The sequence below is a fragment of the Nanorana parkeri genome, unplaced genomic scaffold (genome assembly GCF_000935625.1).
Source record: "Nanorana parkeri isolate BGI_ZX_2015 unplaced genomic scaffold, ASM93562v1 scaffold129, whole genome shotgun sequence".
NCBI lineage: Eukaryota > Metazoa > Chordata > Amphibia > Anura > Dicroglossidae > Nanorana > Nanorana parkeri.
The window spans coordinates 1,238,796-1,257,315 of NW_017306397.1; the positions used below are offsets into that span (position 1 = coordinate 1,238,796).

General features: G+C 38.2%; 1 protein-coding gene across 4 annotated transcripts in view; it reads left to right on the top strand.

The window, feature by feature from the left end:
* TNIK (TRAF2 and NCK interacting kinase) overlaps positions 1–18,520 on the top strand; it is a 239,650-nt gene that overhangs the window by 177,881 nt on the left and 43,249 nt on the right. For 3 of the 4 annotated variants that reach the window (XM_018553779.1, XM_018553780.1, XM_018553781.1), the window contains 4 exons: positions 266–469; positions 6,106–6,270; positions 15,848–16,084; positions 17,507–17,613. In XM_018553779.1, coding sequence (XP_018409281.1) covers positions 266–469; positions 6,106–6,270; positions 15,848–16,084; positions 17,507–17,613 — 713 coding nt within the window. Of the gene's footprint in view, positions 1–265; positions 470–1,565; positions 1,956–6,105; positions 6,271–15,847; positions 16,085–17,506; positions 17,614–18,520 lie in introns of all 4 variants that reach the window. The other variant, XM_018553778.1, reaches the window with a different exon arrangement.

An 18,520-nucleotide genomic window follows, 5' to 3' on the forward strand; every position in this document is an offset into this window, starting at 1 on the left:
GCACTACAACAGTGTGTCGTATTGTACTGGGTCCAGTGAAAGTGACTTTGTGCTTCTGCCTGAACAGACATAAATCTAGAAGGATTAGATCGAAACATTATCCATTTTGATCATCCATGCCACTAACATTTGCCATCAAAGAAAATTCTCTGTGCTTGTGACTTGCTCTAAAAATCGAATAGCCTTCGTTTTGATGATATATCACCTTAAACTTGTTCTGTCTAACCATTCCATTACAAATGTTTTTGTTTCACTTTTCCAAAAGGAATACAAACGCAAACAGGTAGAAGAACAGAGGCAGGCGGAAAGACTGCAAAGGCAACTGCAGCAGGAGCGAGACTATTTGGTCTCTCTTCAGCAGCAGCAACAGCAACAGAGGCAGCAAGAGCAGAGACCACAGGACAAGAAGCCACTGTATCACTATAAGGAGGGGCTGAACCCCACTGACAAGCCAGCATGGGCGAAAGAGGTACGCTTACTTTGTCATTCAGTCAGTGCTATTTGCATTCAAACAGTCTTGAAATCGATGAAGCATTTTATCTTAACTTGATGACCTAATGCAAGGCTTTTGCATTCATTACTCTTAATAATTGCTTTCAATTGATCTCCTTTACTATGGTGGCTTACTAATGAAGATCATAGGTTGTGTTATATTTCTTGTTGCTGTTTAATGTATTAAGGGTTATTTTGAAGCTTTTGCCATTGTTTGGTTGTTTTTGGTTTAAAACCTTATTTATTTGATGGCCAATTTATCAAGGTCAGCTTTAAAGCCTCAGGTTAGTATGTAATGATTTACTTATTCTAAATCCATCATTCAGAATACCCTACCCCATTCTTCAACATTATTAGATGTCTGCCAATACATTTGGTTGCTACTTCACAGAGATAGACACAGAGAAGTAATGTTCTGGCCTATAGGTCTTACAGAACATCTGTATCTGCAGTTTGTGTTAAGCGTAATATGCAGCTCTACAATGCAATCCATAATAATCCAATTTCTTGTTTATTCGAGAAGCAGAAATTATTTTCCCATAATGTCACACGGTGTTCCATCAGTTAGTGGGCAGTAAGAATCAGGGACTACCCAATGGATGCATACTATATATTATGTGTACCTGACTTCTAATAGTTTACTGGTTCAAGTTCATAAACATTGGCACTGTTGCAGTGGGGGCAGAAGGTGAAGGCTTGTGCTAAACCTGAAGTTTTTGCAAAACTAAAAAAATTATTTACTACATAAAATACTTCATTTAGGTTGCATGTGACCAGGGTGGAAATTTGTAATAGTACCTAATATATTCAGAGAATATGGTAGGTTAGTTTTTATTGTTGGGACAACCTGCGGGTTTAGAAACCCACAGAGTTGTGGTAATAGTCCCTGCATGCTATTAGGATCCATCTCTAACAATTTTTCTTAGTTGAGAAAATTAACATATATTCAGTTGTTCACAGTCAACATCCTAAAGCAATGTGATGTGCATGCTCCATTAAATAATCTAATTTGTCATTGTGAGTTATTTTATGTTGTGTTGTAATAGTTTAATTTTGTGTGATCCCACTCCCAGGTTCAACAGCGATCTCTTAGTAATTCGCCTGTTCTTCCAGCTAAGCAGCAGCACACTTCTATTATCGAGCAGCAGGTGCCCTTGGCAACCAAAGATGCATCTACTAGTTGGCAGCCCTCAACTAGGCCAAATTCTCAGAATCTGCAAGCATCAGATCGTGTGAAAATGGACAACTTAGCTCCACCCATGATTTTGCCTTCAATTCAGATTTCCAAATCAGGGCATTGGTCACAAGGAACACAGAGTGAAGTGCAATCCCTAGATGATGAAGTGAGATTCTTACTCCAAGTGACCTCACAAGAAAATGAACCAGGGAGGAAATCAGTAACGTCCCTTAAAGGGTCTCGCTCACAAGGATGTAGTCCAGCCAGAGATACAGGATTGGCAAAGGTCATGAGAGGTTTCAATTCTTTACCAAATTGTACATGCATGAACCATTTAACATGCTACTGTGAAGGATGAAATAGCTACAAGGGAGATAGTTACAAGCTATCTTTGTGTATAAATGGTACTTCACTCCAGGAGAGGTCATGCATGAATAGTGTATGTCTTGGGAGTCTCCTCCATCTACAAGACACGTTAACATTTTATACCTGCTGTTAAAAGCATGTATTAACCCTAACTGGCTGTGTTGGCTTATATCTGAGCAGAATCCCTTTGGCACTTCATAGTGTAAAAGCCTTTCAGCTCCCTTGGTTGGGCTTCTATCTTTAATGTCTGTCATCTAGCAGTTTCTAGCAGGTGTCTTTATGAGCTTGTCCTCACTTCGTGTTTGTAAGCATTGTTTTCTGCATCACCAGCTTGAGGCTTTTCATCTCCTAACTATCTTACTCCTGTTTTCCCCATAAGTATATTTTGGCAGTGTTTGAGCTATATTTTATGGATAATGCAGTTGTGAAAGTGGCTGGCTGCTCCACTCCATAATCACCTTAACAAAACATTGTACAAGAACAAATGCCTAAAAAATCCAGTTTATCTTGGGAAGTAATAGAACAGCATTAGAGTTCGAAAAATAGCCATCATCAGCCCAAATGTCAGCAGATTAGCTGTGTATCTGCATAAAAATTAGTGAGACCAGGGAAGCAATTACAGAGAATATCATCCTCAAACATATGAAAACTATGCAGTATATTATACTTTCATAGGAAAAAAAATTCAGGTTTCCAAGAAAGGACAGCAGGCACATGTCTTATTCAGTGCAAAGATGATCTGCAACGTGCAGTGACCCATAGTAATCAATTGGCAACCATTTTACAACCTATCTGACAAAAGGAAATCTGATTGGTAGCTATAGTATTGTACTTTGCACATTATTTGTGCTTTTTGAGGTGCCTTTTTGAATAGTCCTGTGTGAGTTTGGAATGGTTGAGGGAACAGGTATAATGGACATGGTGATCACATACATTGACAGTTGTGGCCACTGTGTAACTGAAACAGATTATACCATCTCAGCAGTTTAGTATTTAATTAGATATTAGTTGACCCCTTGAGTTGTTTTACTCTCACTAACAGGGTAGTTGTTTGGAAAATAGATCCAATGGCCTGATCTGCTATGCCAGCTGGCCCATGTTTTGTTTCGGTAGCTATAGCCAAATGCACCTAACCTTTAGTTCTTAATAAGCTGTTACACACAAAATACATTCACCATTCATACCATTGCAATAAGAGCACATATGAGGATGGCCTACATATATTGTGCTTTGTTGTAGAAAGGGTATTTCATGCACATATCATATTTAGCTATATTAGTCTCCTTTTGTATAATTTACCAGAACTTTTTGTTTAAAATATAAATCAAGAAATTACATTACTAAAAAAAAATCTTTCCATTTTGCTATGGTATAGTGTCTTCCTACTGCCAATATATTTATCTGTGACGTTTTGCTATGATCTAATCTAATACAGTGTTTCCCAAATGTATCCTTTGAAAAACCTAACAGTACATTATGGTGAAATATTTAGTCTAGTACTGTGTAATTATATCTACAAAGATTTAAAAATAATGACCCATTAGTGATATCAGGGTTTGGGGAACACTGCTCTATTTCTTCTGAAGGTGCTTGGTTAGTTTGGTGGAATCACGATTAATAATCTTTTTGTCAGACTCTCTTGTATGCAATACACTTCTAATTTTTCTTTTCTAGTGTGGCGTACATTTATTCATTTTTTTGTCTGTTTCCGTACAAGCATGTTTGAGCATTACTAAAGCTCTTTTAGATTGAGTCAGTTTGCATGGCTAGCAGTTCTGTTTTTGCTTTGTTTCTCAGTGGTAAAACTGTGTGCTAATAGATATTAAGACAGATGGCTCTGCATTGAAAAATGTACATGGCTTTTTTTAGCTGTTATCTTTATCTAAAACACTGATGTGTTTGACCTGTTGTGTTTTCTTGTGCTTTTTTTTTTTTAAAGCTTCTTTCCGTTGATATGTACACTTTAAATGTTCCTCAAAGTCTCCTGTTACAGTATTTATTTTCTGATAACTGTTTAGATACCCTAAACATGAGATGCATTGCTGGTTGGAAAATCTTGCCCAGCTATATTCATCTGTGAAATGCTCACGATGACATAAATATACATTTGGCAGAGTGGACCTTGTTATACATTGTGGATATACCCCTAGTGTTACCCTTTCCTTGGGGTAACAATAACGGTCAGCTGAACAAATCCATTTCATATAACCCTAACCACCCCAGAAAAAAAAAAATTTGGCCAGTGGCCATCTGCCACGGTCACATGCGGTCGGTGGACATATGCTCATTTCTCTATCCAGTCATAATCAACTGGATTGGTGGTAATTGTGTAACATCTGTGGGTAGTTTTACTTTCATGCCTGTCCTATCACTATATATTTCTGGTTTGTATTATTTCCTTTAAAGCAGGCAGAGATAATAATTCCCTGTTGCAGAATGACAATCCCAAATGTGGCTTGCCAAACCTGTGAATGGGTAGAGTGGACCAGCAACATAAAACATGAGTTGGCTTATAGAATATATGCATGTGTGTATATACAATATATGTTTATATTTATTAAAATAGTATAAGTTTATATTTATTAAAAACTGGTGCCTATCAGAATTGAAGGTCATTGTCATTGAAGGGTGGCAAAATACTCTAATGTCCTTTTTAGCAATCCCAGTGGACATGGCAGTGATGCTTCTTTCACCCTCTTGCTATCATGAAATAGATGAAAATATAAAACAGATCTTACAGTCCTTTAAGATGTGCCACAATCATGTGGAAATCCTTCCTGAATATTGATTGGTGTTTGCGACCCTTGAGAGGAACCCTAGTGGTTTGGTTTTGCACTAGTGTACTTGAGCACGACTGTGAGGTTTTTTTTGCACATCCAAATAACTCCAAGTAACACTACGGATAAAACATGAAGTGCCCCAGTACAAAGAATTGCAATGATTTAAGAAGATCTAAAAAAATTAGTTTGGTTCATCTAAACCTATGGGAATGTTATAGTTATTGTGTAGAAGGCTGTTATTGGTCTACCAGTCATTTACTGCAAACAAGGCTGGCTGTCTTTTTACTTGGCTCACTGACAGGAAAAATGCTATGCACAGCAATTGAGCATCCCTACTCAGCAATTGCTGCCTTTTCTTTGTCATCTTCCATGCCGATAGGCTGCTATCCATGTACTACATAGTGGTTGATAAATCCAAAGGAGAGAGTACAGTGATATTTTCTTACATTTTAGCCAGCTTTAATTTAGTAATATATAGCTCAGCATTTTCAAGGCATTTAAAAGATTGAAAACTAACTTGCAATAGCTAGGTTGTATATAGTTTTGTTTCTAAGCTATAATGAGCAGTTGCATATCACAAATGCTCATTGTTGATGGAAGATGTGGCCACTCGGTAACTGTTGTGTTTTATCCTAAGGAATTGTTACAGTCCTCTCTGCTGCACTGACCCCACATTCATTTATCAACATGTTAGCAAGAGGAATTGCAGGGATTTCTGGTGGCACACTTTCTTGAGCAAGGATGGCCAAACGCCTCACCACTTATTACTCTGTGACAAAACTGCTGATGTGTGACAGTTTTATAAAAGCCACTCAGTATTTTAGGTTTCTTGGTCCTTTAAAAGAAAACTGTGAACATTCTGTAACCTATTGTTTTCTTTTTGTATTGTATCTTTTTAAACCTGTAATATGATTGCAGCTACTGTCAAGCATGTGTGCTTTTCCATGCAGAATGTCACCTCTGCTACTTCCTGTCCACTGTGCTGCAGTGTGTTGGATAAATCTATGACCTGCGCAATGGAGACAACTACTGTATGTTTCTTCCCCTTGATGAAAGCATTATGAGCACATTAAGTGAAAAACAAATGGTTGTGCTCAGGACTTTTCAAACCGGTATCATATTGTGATAAGTGATTAAAAGTAGCCAGTTTAATTTACTATTTAACATAGAGTTTCCTATAATTTCACCCATTGATTTTTATATTAATGATGTAGTGTGGAGAGTTGGCAATTGCTCTAATTGGGATACCATCCATTGCTTGGCTTATTTGGCATGCTTTCTCTGTTACAGGTAGAGGAACGCTCTCGGCTCAACCGTCAGAGCTCTCCTGCAATGCCACATAAAGTAGCTAACAGGATATCTGACCCTAACCTGCCTCCAAGATCAGAATCTTTTAGCATCAGTGGAGTACAGCCAGCACGGACACCGCCAATGCACAGGCCAATAGACCCACAGGTATTTTTTTTTGTGTTAGTTGGACCACATTATAATAATAATAATCAAGCACATCTGTGATATAATTCCATGCTTAATAAAAATTGTAGCAATAATGTGATACAAAATACTATGCATATTTTCCACAAAATGAAAACATGTTGCAAAATGAACAGTTGAAATAAAAAAAATCTCTCGACCAATAAATCAGCTTTGCTCCTTATATATAATCACCACTTTAACCTCTTGCCATCCGCCCGTTAAGAAAAAAACGGACGGACGGCTGACTCCTATCTGCGGGTTGCCGTCAGACGGCATTTTTTTCCTGCTCGCGCGCGCGCGCACGGGCAGGAAAGACCCGCTTGTTACTACAGCCGTTAACGGCTGTTTCACATACAACCGATCAGCGGCTCTATAGCCGCTGATCGGTTGTATGGCGTAGATGTCAACTGGTTAAACAAAAAGTGCTGCCCAGCACCAACTGTTTTTTTAATTAACTGATCAGAGGGTATTGAGGTTAGCATAACAAAGGTCTAAAGCGCTTTTTCTGCCACTCATCTTCCCCAGATTTGCCATTACCATGATTTTCACCTCACAGGTAATGCAGCAAAAAAAAGATAAACGCCAGATAGTGTATTGCCATTTTCTGTAATAAAAACCACATGAGGACGAGAGCAAGTACACTAACATTTCCCATTAATATAAACCACACTGGTTTAGACCACTTGTTAATACCATGCCACTGACGGACTGAATCTGATCACCTCTCCTCAGCAAGGGAAAAAGGATCCCTGCTAGTGTGTACCAGTGGTCCTCCTTCTGACGCATTTTTTTTTTAGACACTTTGCCAAGGGACAAGTGTGGCAGATAGAGCACTTTAGAACTTTAAGTCAATAAAAAAAGGTGAGATGTTCAGAAGAGCACTGGTATGGGGCAGCACATTTTGTTTGGAGTGGACTTTCCATGCAGTGGTGATTTATAAAAAAAAAAAGCAAAGAAAACACATTTTATTGGTAAGAGAATTTTTTGTATTTGAACTTGCACAGTATTAATTGCAAGTTATTGCAATTTTTAAGCAAGATATTGCATCACACATTACCCATGATTAATTATTATTATACTTTGGGGGGTTTTCTGAACTAGAAATGAGTGGTTTGGGTAGTAGCGCAAAGTATTTTCATTTTAGTGACGCCACCTTGCTTTTTAATGTCTATATACAGGAAATGTTAGCTATCTGAAATTAATAGAATTTAATTATAAATTCAGAAGCCTAATTTTTCTCCACCTTGGCCAGTAGGTGGCATTGATTTCATTGCCTGAGAAGAGTTTGTGAGGGAAATGGTGACATCACACTTTGACTCTAGGGTGAGAACAATGTGAACTATGATCTACTGCTCGGAACATGTCGAGATTGTTTTCTGAGCTCTCTTCTAAGAATGAAAGATAAAATACATAAGGGATTTAAAGTCATAAAAGTCACCCTGTCTTCCACAACATTTTGTAGTAGAGAGAGAAACTTGTGATACCTGCATCTACAGAACATTCTCGAATACTAAGAACCTCTCCTCATGCACTCTATGCTGTCACAACAGAATTAAAAGGCAGTCATGGAATGTATTGCACCAGTCCACACTTTTGTATGTAACCAAGCTTTAGAAGATAACTAGCATTACAACTGTTTATATATAGATGCTGCAGAAGATAGCCTAGTGATAATGTTTTTTTAAATAAAACTAAAATAAAATAAGCCTACAAGTACTTTAGAAAATACCAGCCTATGTGGCAATCGCCTGAGTTGCCAAATTCTTATCTGGATCTAGTAAAATAGTGATTAAAACAATCCATCATAGTCAATAAGAGTTTTAATCTCAATGTTGTGAAAAATTTAGATTAATTGATTGGTTTAAGCATACTCAATGGTGATTCAGTTGTCGGAATAGTTTTTAACCTATACCTTTAACCATTTACATTTCACCTGTATTGCACAGAAATTTAGATTACATTTTAAAGTGACTGAGAGTAGAATGGAAGTTGCCTTTGCAGGCTGCCTCCTAAAATTGTGAGATGGCTGGCTTTATGTGAATGTCTGTATGTTGCAGTCACAATCCTGGATAAAGGATGCTGTAAACGAGTGTCAGAAAAGTGTCAGAACTACTTATTTCTATTCTGCATTGAACTCAATGTATCAGGATGAAAGAGTTTAGTAATGGCAGCCTCCACTAATCTCTTATCACCATGACCCTTTAACAGTAGGCTAGCTCAGTTGTAGATGAAAGGCCAACTGACCTTTACGGCATGGTTACTTTAAAGCGGCACACCAGGAAAATAGAAGAAACACATTTTCGTTTAGTTATGTCTAATTTAAAACATTTTAAATGACTCCTGCAAAACCCCTAACTTGCAACAATCAAACAAGGAGTGGGAAGATCAGCACTCTAAACCAGTATTATACACTGAGTGGCCAGATTATTATGACCACCTGGCGTTTGTAGGCAAATTAGCTATAATTTGGAGCTGAAGTTTCTTGAGGGCCAGACCATTATAAATAGGGAAGCAGGTTGTTTACCACGACAGTAGAAGTGATTTTTTTCTGAAGATTGGGTAAACAATGCGATTTAACAGCCTTTGAACGTGGGATGATTGTTGGCGCTCCAGCCATGGAGCGAGTATCAGCAAAACAGCAGAATTTGTTAAATGTTCAAGAGCAGCTGTTGTTAAAGTGTTTAAAGACTGGACTGTCAGCCGAAAATCTGGGTCTGAACGTGCAAATTGTGGCCGTCAGCGACTAGTTAATGTTAGGGCAGAACGGAGAGTGGCAAGACTGGTACAAGACAACAGAAGGGCAACAGTGCAGTGTCAGATTCCTCGCATCACCTTTCAACATCTCGTGGAGTCACGAGGCGGCCCAACAAAGTCATCTCGTTGAGTCATCTCGTGGCCCAACGAAGTACTGATGGGGTGGTCATAATAATCTGGCCACTCAGTGTATGCTCCCTTGTTGTCCTGTTACAGGCAGTGTTGCCTAAATGAAGAGAGGTCCCGGACTTGAATCTTGGACATGGGTTCACAAGCCTGACTGAATTTAAGATTTACAAGGGACTGTATAAAGGAACAGTTTTTTATTCTGATCTCTTCAAGTAATTGGCATTACACATTATCATCGAGAGAGAATGAAAATAATTATATCTATAACACTCCTGATGCCTAGAAAACTGCCTTTCATGTCACACCTTTTTGTTTTATGCATCCATTCGGGTTAAGAACATGATTAGCAATAGAAGTCAAAAGCATTTTTTGTTATCAGAGATGCAAGTAGAAGAGAGCTAGGCATCTAATTTTGTTTTTCATTTCTGTGTCAGAGGATAATAAAAGGGCAATAGGTATTGCAGAAATTATTCATATGTTTAATGTTTAAACAGGGACCTTTATAAGATAACCAATAGAAAATAATCATTAAATTGAATTGAGCCCAGCAAACACCAATGCCAGCATCTGCAAATGTGATATGGCAGACATTTGAGATACAGGAAAAGATTAGATAAAGGAAGTAGAAGTAAATATTGCCACTATTTTGTTTAGATGTCATAGTGTTCTAATAGGTTGGACTTGATCTAATAGGTTGGACTTGATCTAATAGGTTGGACTTGATTCTAATAGGTTGGACTTGATGGACTAATGTCTTTATTCAACCTCAAATACTATGCAACTATGTAACTATGTTATATCACATCATCACTGAGTTGTAATGGTTAATTTTGTCAAACAGCTTATATAATAAGATTTGAAGGTTATGTATGTTCAGGAACCCATATCAACTAATCAGATTTAATGTGATAATTTTGAAATGATCAGTGAAATTGCAGTTACTAGGGATGCACAGATACTTTTCGAGTACCAGTGCTGATACTTGGCATTTTCATGAAAACTACCAGGGTTGCAGAGGTTGCAGCTGGGACCTGGCTCTGGCACTCCACCACTGTCCTGAAATCATTAGTCTGTATTGTTTTAGAAAAACTGTCACATGACAATAAACAAAAATGTATCAGTACTCGTACTTGTAAGTACTCGGCAAGTACCAGTACTCGTACTCGCAACACTGGTATCTGTGCATCCCTTTATTTATATTTATAAAAACAAAATCGTACATTAAAACAGATGTACAAATCCCAGGAGCTCCGTGTGCTGCTTACAAATGACATCTGCCTCCTAACTTTTGAATTTTTCTCTAGTCTAGTCTTGGAGCTCAAAAGTATCGGTACATGTACTCATACTTGTACCGAGTACTGTACTTGGTATCTGTGCAACCCTAGCAGTTACTGCATTTTACGTATTGATTTATTTATTATGAACCACTTGTAGAACAAATACCCCCTGCAGGACTTTACCAACTCTCCCGACTATAGAACATGAGAAAGTGGGGCACCATGGTGTGGGAATGATATGAGGCATGCTTGCTGCCCCACAAAATTGGCATGGCCACATTGTGCTGAGTCTTAGGTGTGGATTAAAATAGTCTGTGCAGTGTGTGTACTCAATTACTGTGCCTGGATGCAGGATGCTGCACCAGTCTTTAAAATTCTCTTTTAAGTACTTTGATTTGGAGGTTTTGGATGGAGTGATCTTTCTGGGAGAAGTGATGTCCTACTGGGATGCAATGTTTGTTTTCCTCATGTTTATTGATCGAGTTCCTGTGTAGATTCATCCTGAGATGCAGCTTAGGGCCAGTTTTCCCAATGTAACAACCTTTGTCACATGCTGAACACTGTATCATGTACACCACATTAGCAGATGTGCATGAGTATGATCCCTTAATGGTTTACGTTTTGTTATTGCCACATACTATAAAGTACTCAAAGGGAATTTTAAAGACTCTCACGAAAACAAAACATTTGAGATGAAAATTACTTTACATCTCAACACCATAAAGGAGGGACTTAATGTGGATTCTGGTTTCCTGACACACTACCAGAACATTTCATAAATATACAGCACATCATAATGTCCTATGTACAATATGTACAGTATGTACAGTGTCTTATAGCTCTGTGTTAAAGGTGTTTATTGGTCATCCTATGTTTTATGACACCTCCTCCCCCCCTTCTCTAACAACTTTCTCTTTAAAGGAGAACTATGAGGTGAGTGCTTTTCACTCACCTCATAGTTCTAGCCGACCTGTGACAATGAGACTGTCACAGGTCGGCTCAGTAGATCGGGAGGTGAGCGAACACATACCGAGTTCGCTCGCCTATCGATCCCGTCACGGCTCTCTGCCGTGACAGGGGAGGGGCTGGATTCCCCTCTCCCCGCTCCGATCTACCAGCGCTGACTGGCGGAACGGACGGGGGGGGGGGCGGGTACAGCTGGCTCTGCCTCTAGATAGGCAGAGCCAGCTGTCACTCACGCAGCTGGGCGGATCCCGTCTAAGTCGTGATCGGCTCCGGCTGCGGCGTCTCAGTATACTGAGCTTAGGGTAACGGGAGGACGCTAGTTTGTGTCCTCCCGTTTCCCTAAGGAGAACTATAGGGAAAAACACTGACCCCATAGTTCTCCTTTAAGTGGTAAACTCTATCATGTTGATTAGTATTGCTTCTGACCTGAAGAAAAGAGGTTAACTCGCGAAAGCTTGTCTTTTGAATATTATGTAGTCCAATAAGAGAGGTATCATTGCATACTGCAATACTCTGAGGTTTTTTTTTTTTTTTACATCTTGTCTATTAGACTAATACAGCTTATATACATTATAAATTATACATAGGATCAAGTTTGTTTTTTAAAAGTAATACACATTGTTTAAATTAAGCTGATCACTTTAGAGTTAAAAATACATTGTAAGTTTACATATCTTTTAAAGGGGCGGTGTTAGAAAGCATATACCTGTGCTCTGATGAAGGTAACCACTCCCTGTCGCATGCCAGTTCCTGGGTAGTAATATACAGTATACATATTTTACTTTCATACTGCTCTTTATTATATAAACATATAGGGAAATTATAGTTATATAAATAATAGCAAGTTCTGAAAGGAGCTTTGCATCCATTTGTAGTACTGTTTCCTATTTCTGCATCATTTTTCACACAAGTCTTTCCCGATTGCTGTTTGCAAGCTAAAAAGGTCTTATCTATTTCCCGTTCTTCCCCAAAAGTAGATGAAAAGGCAGCAAACAATGCAAATACTGGCTCTGTCCACAATGGAACTAACTTTATGTATGTCCTATGGCTTGCATCATCTTATCAGCGTGAATCCAGCTTCAGGCGTAGTACGTGTACAGTTGAAACAATCACATCCCTGCACTTTGATCTGTAGATCTGAAGAAAATAAATAAACACTAGTGTACATTGAGCAAAGGAAAATATATTTTCCCTTTCTGTGTCAGACATCAAAAGTCTAAAACTTATATAGAATATTTAGAACAACTTGACTGTTACCTTGGGACTTAAAGGAACCCATTAGGACAAAATATGGGAGCTTACTTTATTCACATTATCCAAACAGAGGGTAAGATGTCACCTGAATTTAGATTTTTGCACATGCATAATTATGATTTGTCATCTTTAGGGTACAAAGCGGTCTATAGTGAGCCCCTTCATTTTCTATTGGTGAAAATCTTCCAGTTATGTTTGAATTGACCATATATTTAAAGAAGAACTCCAGGAAAACTTTCTATTAACCCTTGCAGTGGGGCTATGCCCGCACTGCAAGGGTTAAGTGCTTGTTTGTGTTTAGGGACAAAAATAGCAAAGATATGCCCACCCAAATCACAGAGCCGCATTGGAATCTTCTTCCGTGTCCTCGCATCTATACACTGTGTATAGACATGATGATTTACTGGACCTTAGACCGCTGCAGAGGAGGGGGAGAGACACAAGAAGGACTGGTTTAAGAAGAACCGGGCTCAGAGCTTCGGGTGAGTGTTACTTTTTTTTTCTTTTTAACCTAGACACAAACGAGTGCCCCACTGCAAGGGTTAATAAAAAAAATTATCCTGAAGTTCTTTAATTGCAATAGCACACAACAATAGCTGAAGTCTGCCTGTGTGATTGTTTATGGCAGATCAATTGTTTATGATGCCAGAATTTTGCTCCGAGTTTCTTTTGGCATAGGAGACTTAGTCTTCATTGTAGAGGATGCTGGGATCAGTATTCAAACAAGAAGTAAAGTTCACTTTAGCAAAGGTTAGTTTTAGGGTTAGGGCAGTTAGTTTAAGAGGGGCATTTGAGTAGTGCATGACATAATAATCCTTTTGTGCTGAGCACCAAGCACCAAAAGCTAATGGATCATATTTGTAGCCCATATACGTGACAGATACTGTTATGTGGAGATGTATTCTTAATGTGCCCATACGCGTAAAATAATCATCTAATGTATTCCAGGTAGATTGGAAAATAATAGTATGTGTTTTGTCCAGCCACATTCTCCTTCTCTCTACTCCAAAGGCATAAACCTATAGGCCTGGGAAATCCTACATTTGAACAGAAAGTTCTTTGTAAGAAAATTGTTTTGCTGGTTGTAATTTGCAGATTACAACATTGTAGAAAAGTCTGACAATGCAGAAATTGCGTTTACTTTTTTTAAACGATGCAAATATGGAAAGTCATATTTGTGATTTTATTTAAAACAAAATACTGATCTAACAGCTATTTAAGTCTGTGTTATCCATTGCAATAATAATACAGGGTCTCTATTAACTTAATTTCGCACAATTTTTAATATTCCCCTGAACTATACTATATAGCCTAAAGTTTGTTGACACCCTCCAAATAGAGTTCAGGCATGGACAGTGAAGGTTCTGGAGAAGGTCATTTTTTGTTACAGCATGAGCTTTGTGCACAAAGCTAACATCCTATTGAACACTTTTGGGATAAATTGGAATGCTGATTGAAATCCAGGTTTTCATGTCCAACATCAGTACCTGACCTCAGGTTTTGGATGAATGGGCACACACTCCCACAAACATACCCTAAATTCTTGTGGAAAGGTCACAAGTGGGGAGGGCAATTTCATGTTAATATCCATGGTTTTGGGGTAGGATGTCCAACAAGCCCATATAGGTGTGATAGTCAGGTGTCTACAAACTTCTGTGGCAATAGAGTGTACATTTACCAGAATTATTGGAACTCATTTTGCTGGCTGATATGCAAGAAATATATTGTGATAGGATATCACGTTGCATTACAAAACTAGTTAGCAGTTGAGTGGAGGTAAAGTGAATTATGAACATGTTTATACTAGTAGGAGGAGTGATCATTCACCCAGAACAAAAGTGCAGTCATGGTGAGCTCTTCTGATCTATTCACTTGCTCCAGGTCACTCAGAAAAACATAACATCCATACAACTGTCATTTTCAGAAGGAGAGATCAGCAATGGCAACCTCCATGCCTAACTCAGTTCAGGTTTCTTTAAATTCTATGAATAGATTGGAGAGAATACTCGGCTGGTGTCTACCTTGTAATGTAGACATCCAGAATGCAATTTATTTTATATGTGTACTAGTGTGTAATATGTATCTTACGGTAGTATCTGAAGTGCAGGAAAGGATGAGGGATCCAGTGCATACAGTATATTTTTAGTATATATTTAACCAGAGATGGCAAAGGAAACTTGGTTCCCTGACATTCTTGCAGTGACATATGCTGTTAGAAAGCTATTTGTTTCCTTTGTTTTAGGCACAATGCAGCAAACCTATTTCTCAGCTTCTTAAGCTGGCCATACACGGTTATATTTTTTTCAGCCTGTGGGCTGAAAGAAAAAATTATAACAGCTTCCGCTTCATCAAGAACTGGCCAAAATTCACAGTGTGTATGGCCAGATTTAGGAAACAGATTTTAAGACAAATCAATGTGTAAGTAACACTTCTAAGTAAGATGATCATTATGAAAAGGCTTCCTTTTATGTGTTTCGCTTCCTGCCACTTAACTGTGGCCATCGCTGTTAAAAGCGTGATGACTTTGGATATTACTGTACACACGAAATGCATGCTCTTTGATGGCACACCTTTCTGCAGGCAAGTGTGTAGATGGGGTTATGCCTGTGGATGTGCTTGCTTACCTGCATATGTATAGTAAACACTAGGATTGAGGTAGATTAGATCTACAGTATATCCTGACACACTAACCCTCATTTTACCAGTATAGACCTATACTGTTAATGGACCTTAACATGTTAAATACAACGTCCCTAAAAAAATACTTTTTCATTATTAGGGTGCATACCAATGGATTGGATCCTTCTGAAACTTTAATTTCTCAGAGTTTTTTGGTGGTATCTCCTTACTGAAGTTCACAGCATTGGAATCTACTTTGAGCATTATTCTTCCTGGCTTCAGGCTAAAATTGTTGCATCATAGGAAGGGGAGTAGAGAGGTTTGCGAGGTAGAGCAAGGATCACCTAATTGAAGCAAGTGCCCACCCGTGCTGGTGTTGCTTTCTGTCAGTTCCAGCCCATTGATGAAATATTATTTTCAGGTGCACTTGGCTTTTAATGAGATTAAAAAAAGAAATAAAGGCTAGAAATGTTTTCCCTTTTATATTTGTGTTTTTATTTTTTTGTTTCCTTGTGTATACTACAATGATTTATTAATTGGTTCCCTTTTCTCTGTAGCAACTTCCACTCTTGGTGTCTGTGAAGACCCCAGGACCTTCCTTGTCGGCATCCCAGTCATTACATGAGCAGTCTGCAAAAGGAATGTCTGCATTCCAGGAAGGAATCAAATCTCACCGACCTGAGATGCCAAGGCAAAACTCTGACCCAACCTCAGAGAATCCTCCCCTCCCTCCTCGAATTGAAAAGTTTGACCGAAGTTCTTGGTTACGTCAGGAGGAAGATCTTCCACCAAAGGTCTGTTAGCTAGTCTGGGATTTTCATTTGAACTATTTAATAGTGCACCACCACAGTGTATTTTTTTCCAATTATATCTGGTACTACATTTGTTGCTTTTGTTGCTTTTGTTGCTTTTATAATTACAAGGACATCAAGACTTGTGTCAGCAATACAGAGCTTTTAGATGATACCTGCAATTAAAGTAGTATTCAGTGCTAAAACTTTTTCTTTTTCAAAAATGAATCCAGATCAAACAAGTATATATAGCCCAGCAAAGTATTTCTTTATTTTTTGCCCAAGCACTTGCAATCATCATGCTTCAAGTTCCTGTTAAGTACAAGATCACAAGGGACACACAGCACAGTTACCAGCAGCTGTCCATCTACTAGCTTGAAAGATGGAGCAGTAGAGTGGCTTGCCTTGCCGTACCTACATGTTCATGGAGACGCACAGAGTTTACGAACACAGAAAGAGTGGCTCTATAGGAACCTTGCAAAGGAAAAGAGCCACATTAAGGCTGGGTTCACAGCAGCAGCATGCTAAAACTTTCTGTTTAAGTGTGTGGCAGGTGTCTGTTGGGTGGCCGTGGCAAAGCAAAGTTTGGTGCCTTGCTTTACTATGCAAGGCACCACTACACAATGCACTGTTTACTTTTTTTTTTTGCGTTATTGGAGGTGTACAAAGTCTACTCTTCAGTCATATCTCCAAACAGCAGTGTGGTGTGTTGTGGTGCAGTGGTCTCCGTGTCATCCAGTGCTCTGCAGAAAAATTAAGCATATCCGAATTTTTCACACCACAGATTACACTAGCATTGGGGTGTGAATAGGACACTTAAATAACAATAGTTTTCTGTTTGCCCTTGTCATGACTGACGTTTTTCTCCACTGGATCAACGCCAGTTATTTTCTATGTGCCCCGTTCACACCACAACACTGGATATCAAACAGGTGGTTTCAAGGTGGTTGATCAGGCTTTGTACATACTATTGTTTGCATTTTCCCTTCAGAACATACCTTAGGCACAATATAAACAAAACTGTGTGTGCAGTAAAACAAAGCTTTTGTATACAGATGGCTATGATTTTAGGTAGACATCATTGATTGTGAGGCGATGACCCAGTTATATCCCAAGTTAAGTCCTCTGCCACAGCTCAGGTACATTTTTAGTGACCTGCGTTTTCCAAAACAGATGGTATTACATCTTGCTTAGAACGGTGTAATAATTATTTTGTTGTATTTCTCATTTCTGAGCCGATTGTCTCATTTCATAATGTAAGCGATTGTAGTGCAACTTTTTGTCACTATGCAGGATATTACATTAATAGCTTTTGTGATTTCTAAATTAATTCACATATTTCTAAGTGAATTCAGTCTCTGTTACTAAGAAAACATTCAATTCTCAACAAGATGATAACATTATCCCTTGATATTTCAAATTCAGGTGCCTCAAAGGACCACTTCCATATCCCCTGCTCTGGCACGTAAGAATTGTCCTACCAATGGCAGCAATCTGGGAAATCGACTAAGCGCACAGCCCATAAGAGCAAGGTAAAGTTCCTTGAGCAAACATAAAATAGAGTCCTAGTTCACAAGGACCTTTTGATCTTTCCACCTTCTAGCTATGCAAATTAACAAAAACAACATTAAAAAAGTTAGTCATTAAATTACATTATTTAAGGGAATCTTGTCTTTTTCTGGAAGCAGGCAGTCTAAAACAATAATATGTTTGCGTTATTAGACAACCTAAATAATTATTCATTATATTTATAGAATTATCTTTTTTTTTTTTTTGGTTTAATCTCTTGATGTCAAGCTAGTTCACCCTTCTTGATGACCAGAGCAGTTTACCGGTTTCGTAGATTTGTTAGCCTGACAATAGCTCAAACTTTGGCAACATAAATGGACATGTAAGACTTGGCACTAGTTTAAAAAAAAACTTCATAAAGACAGTTTATTTTTAGTTCACTGGAAAAAAAAATCAAGTATTCTTTCTTTTTAAGATATAGTTGATTTTACAACAGGGAGATTGGGGATAGTTATGTTTACAAAGTTTTCTCACTTTGACCAATATGCCTTTCTGTAATAGTGACCACATGGCCAAGAACTACACGTGATTGTCTTCTAAGCCTTTACTATAGGACTCCAGCTGATTAAATAGTACTACATGCCTCAAATACTCCCCCGCCTCACCTAGCATATAAGTACTGACTAGATATACAGTATATTCTGTCAGTAATATGATTGTTTTTTTCTTGACTTAATACTATGGTAAGTATGATATGATAAAATTGGTTTTAGTGCATTTATGATCAATTTACTGTACTTGATAAAGGCTTGTAGTCTTTGTATGAACAATTGATTTAGACATATCTAGATGGATAATGCCTCTTTGTGTTTACTGTTCCATATCCCTTAGATGAGTGATGATATCATTGTTCATTTTAACATACCTCTA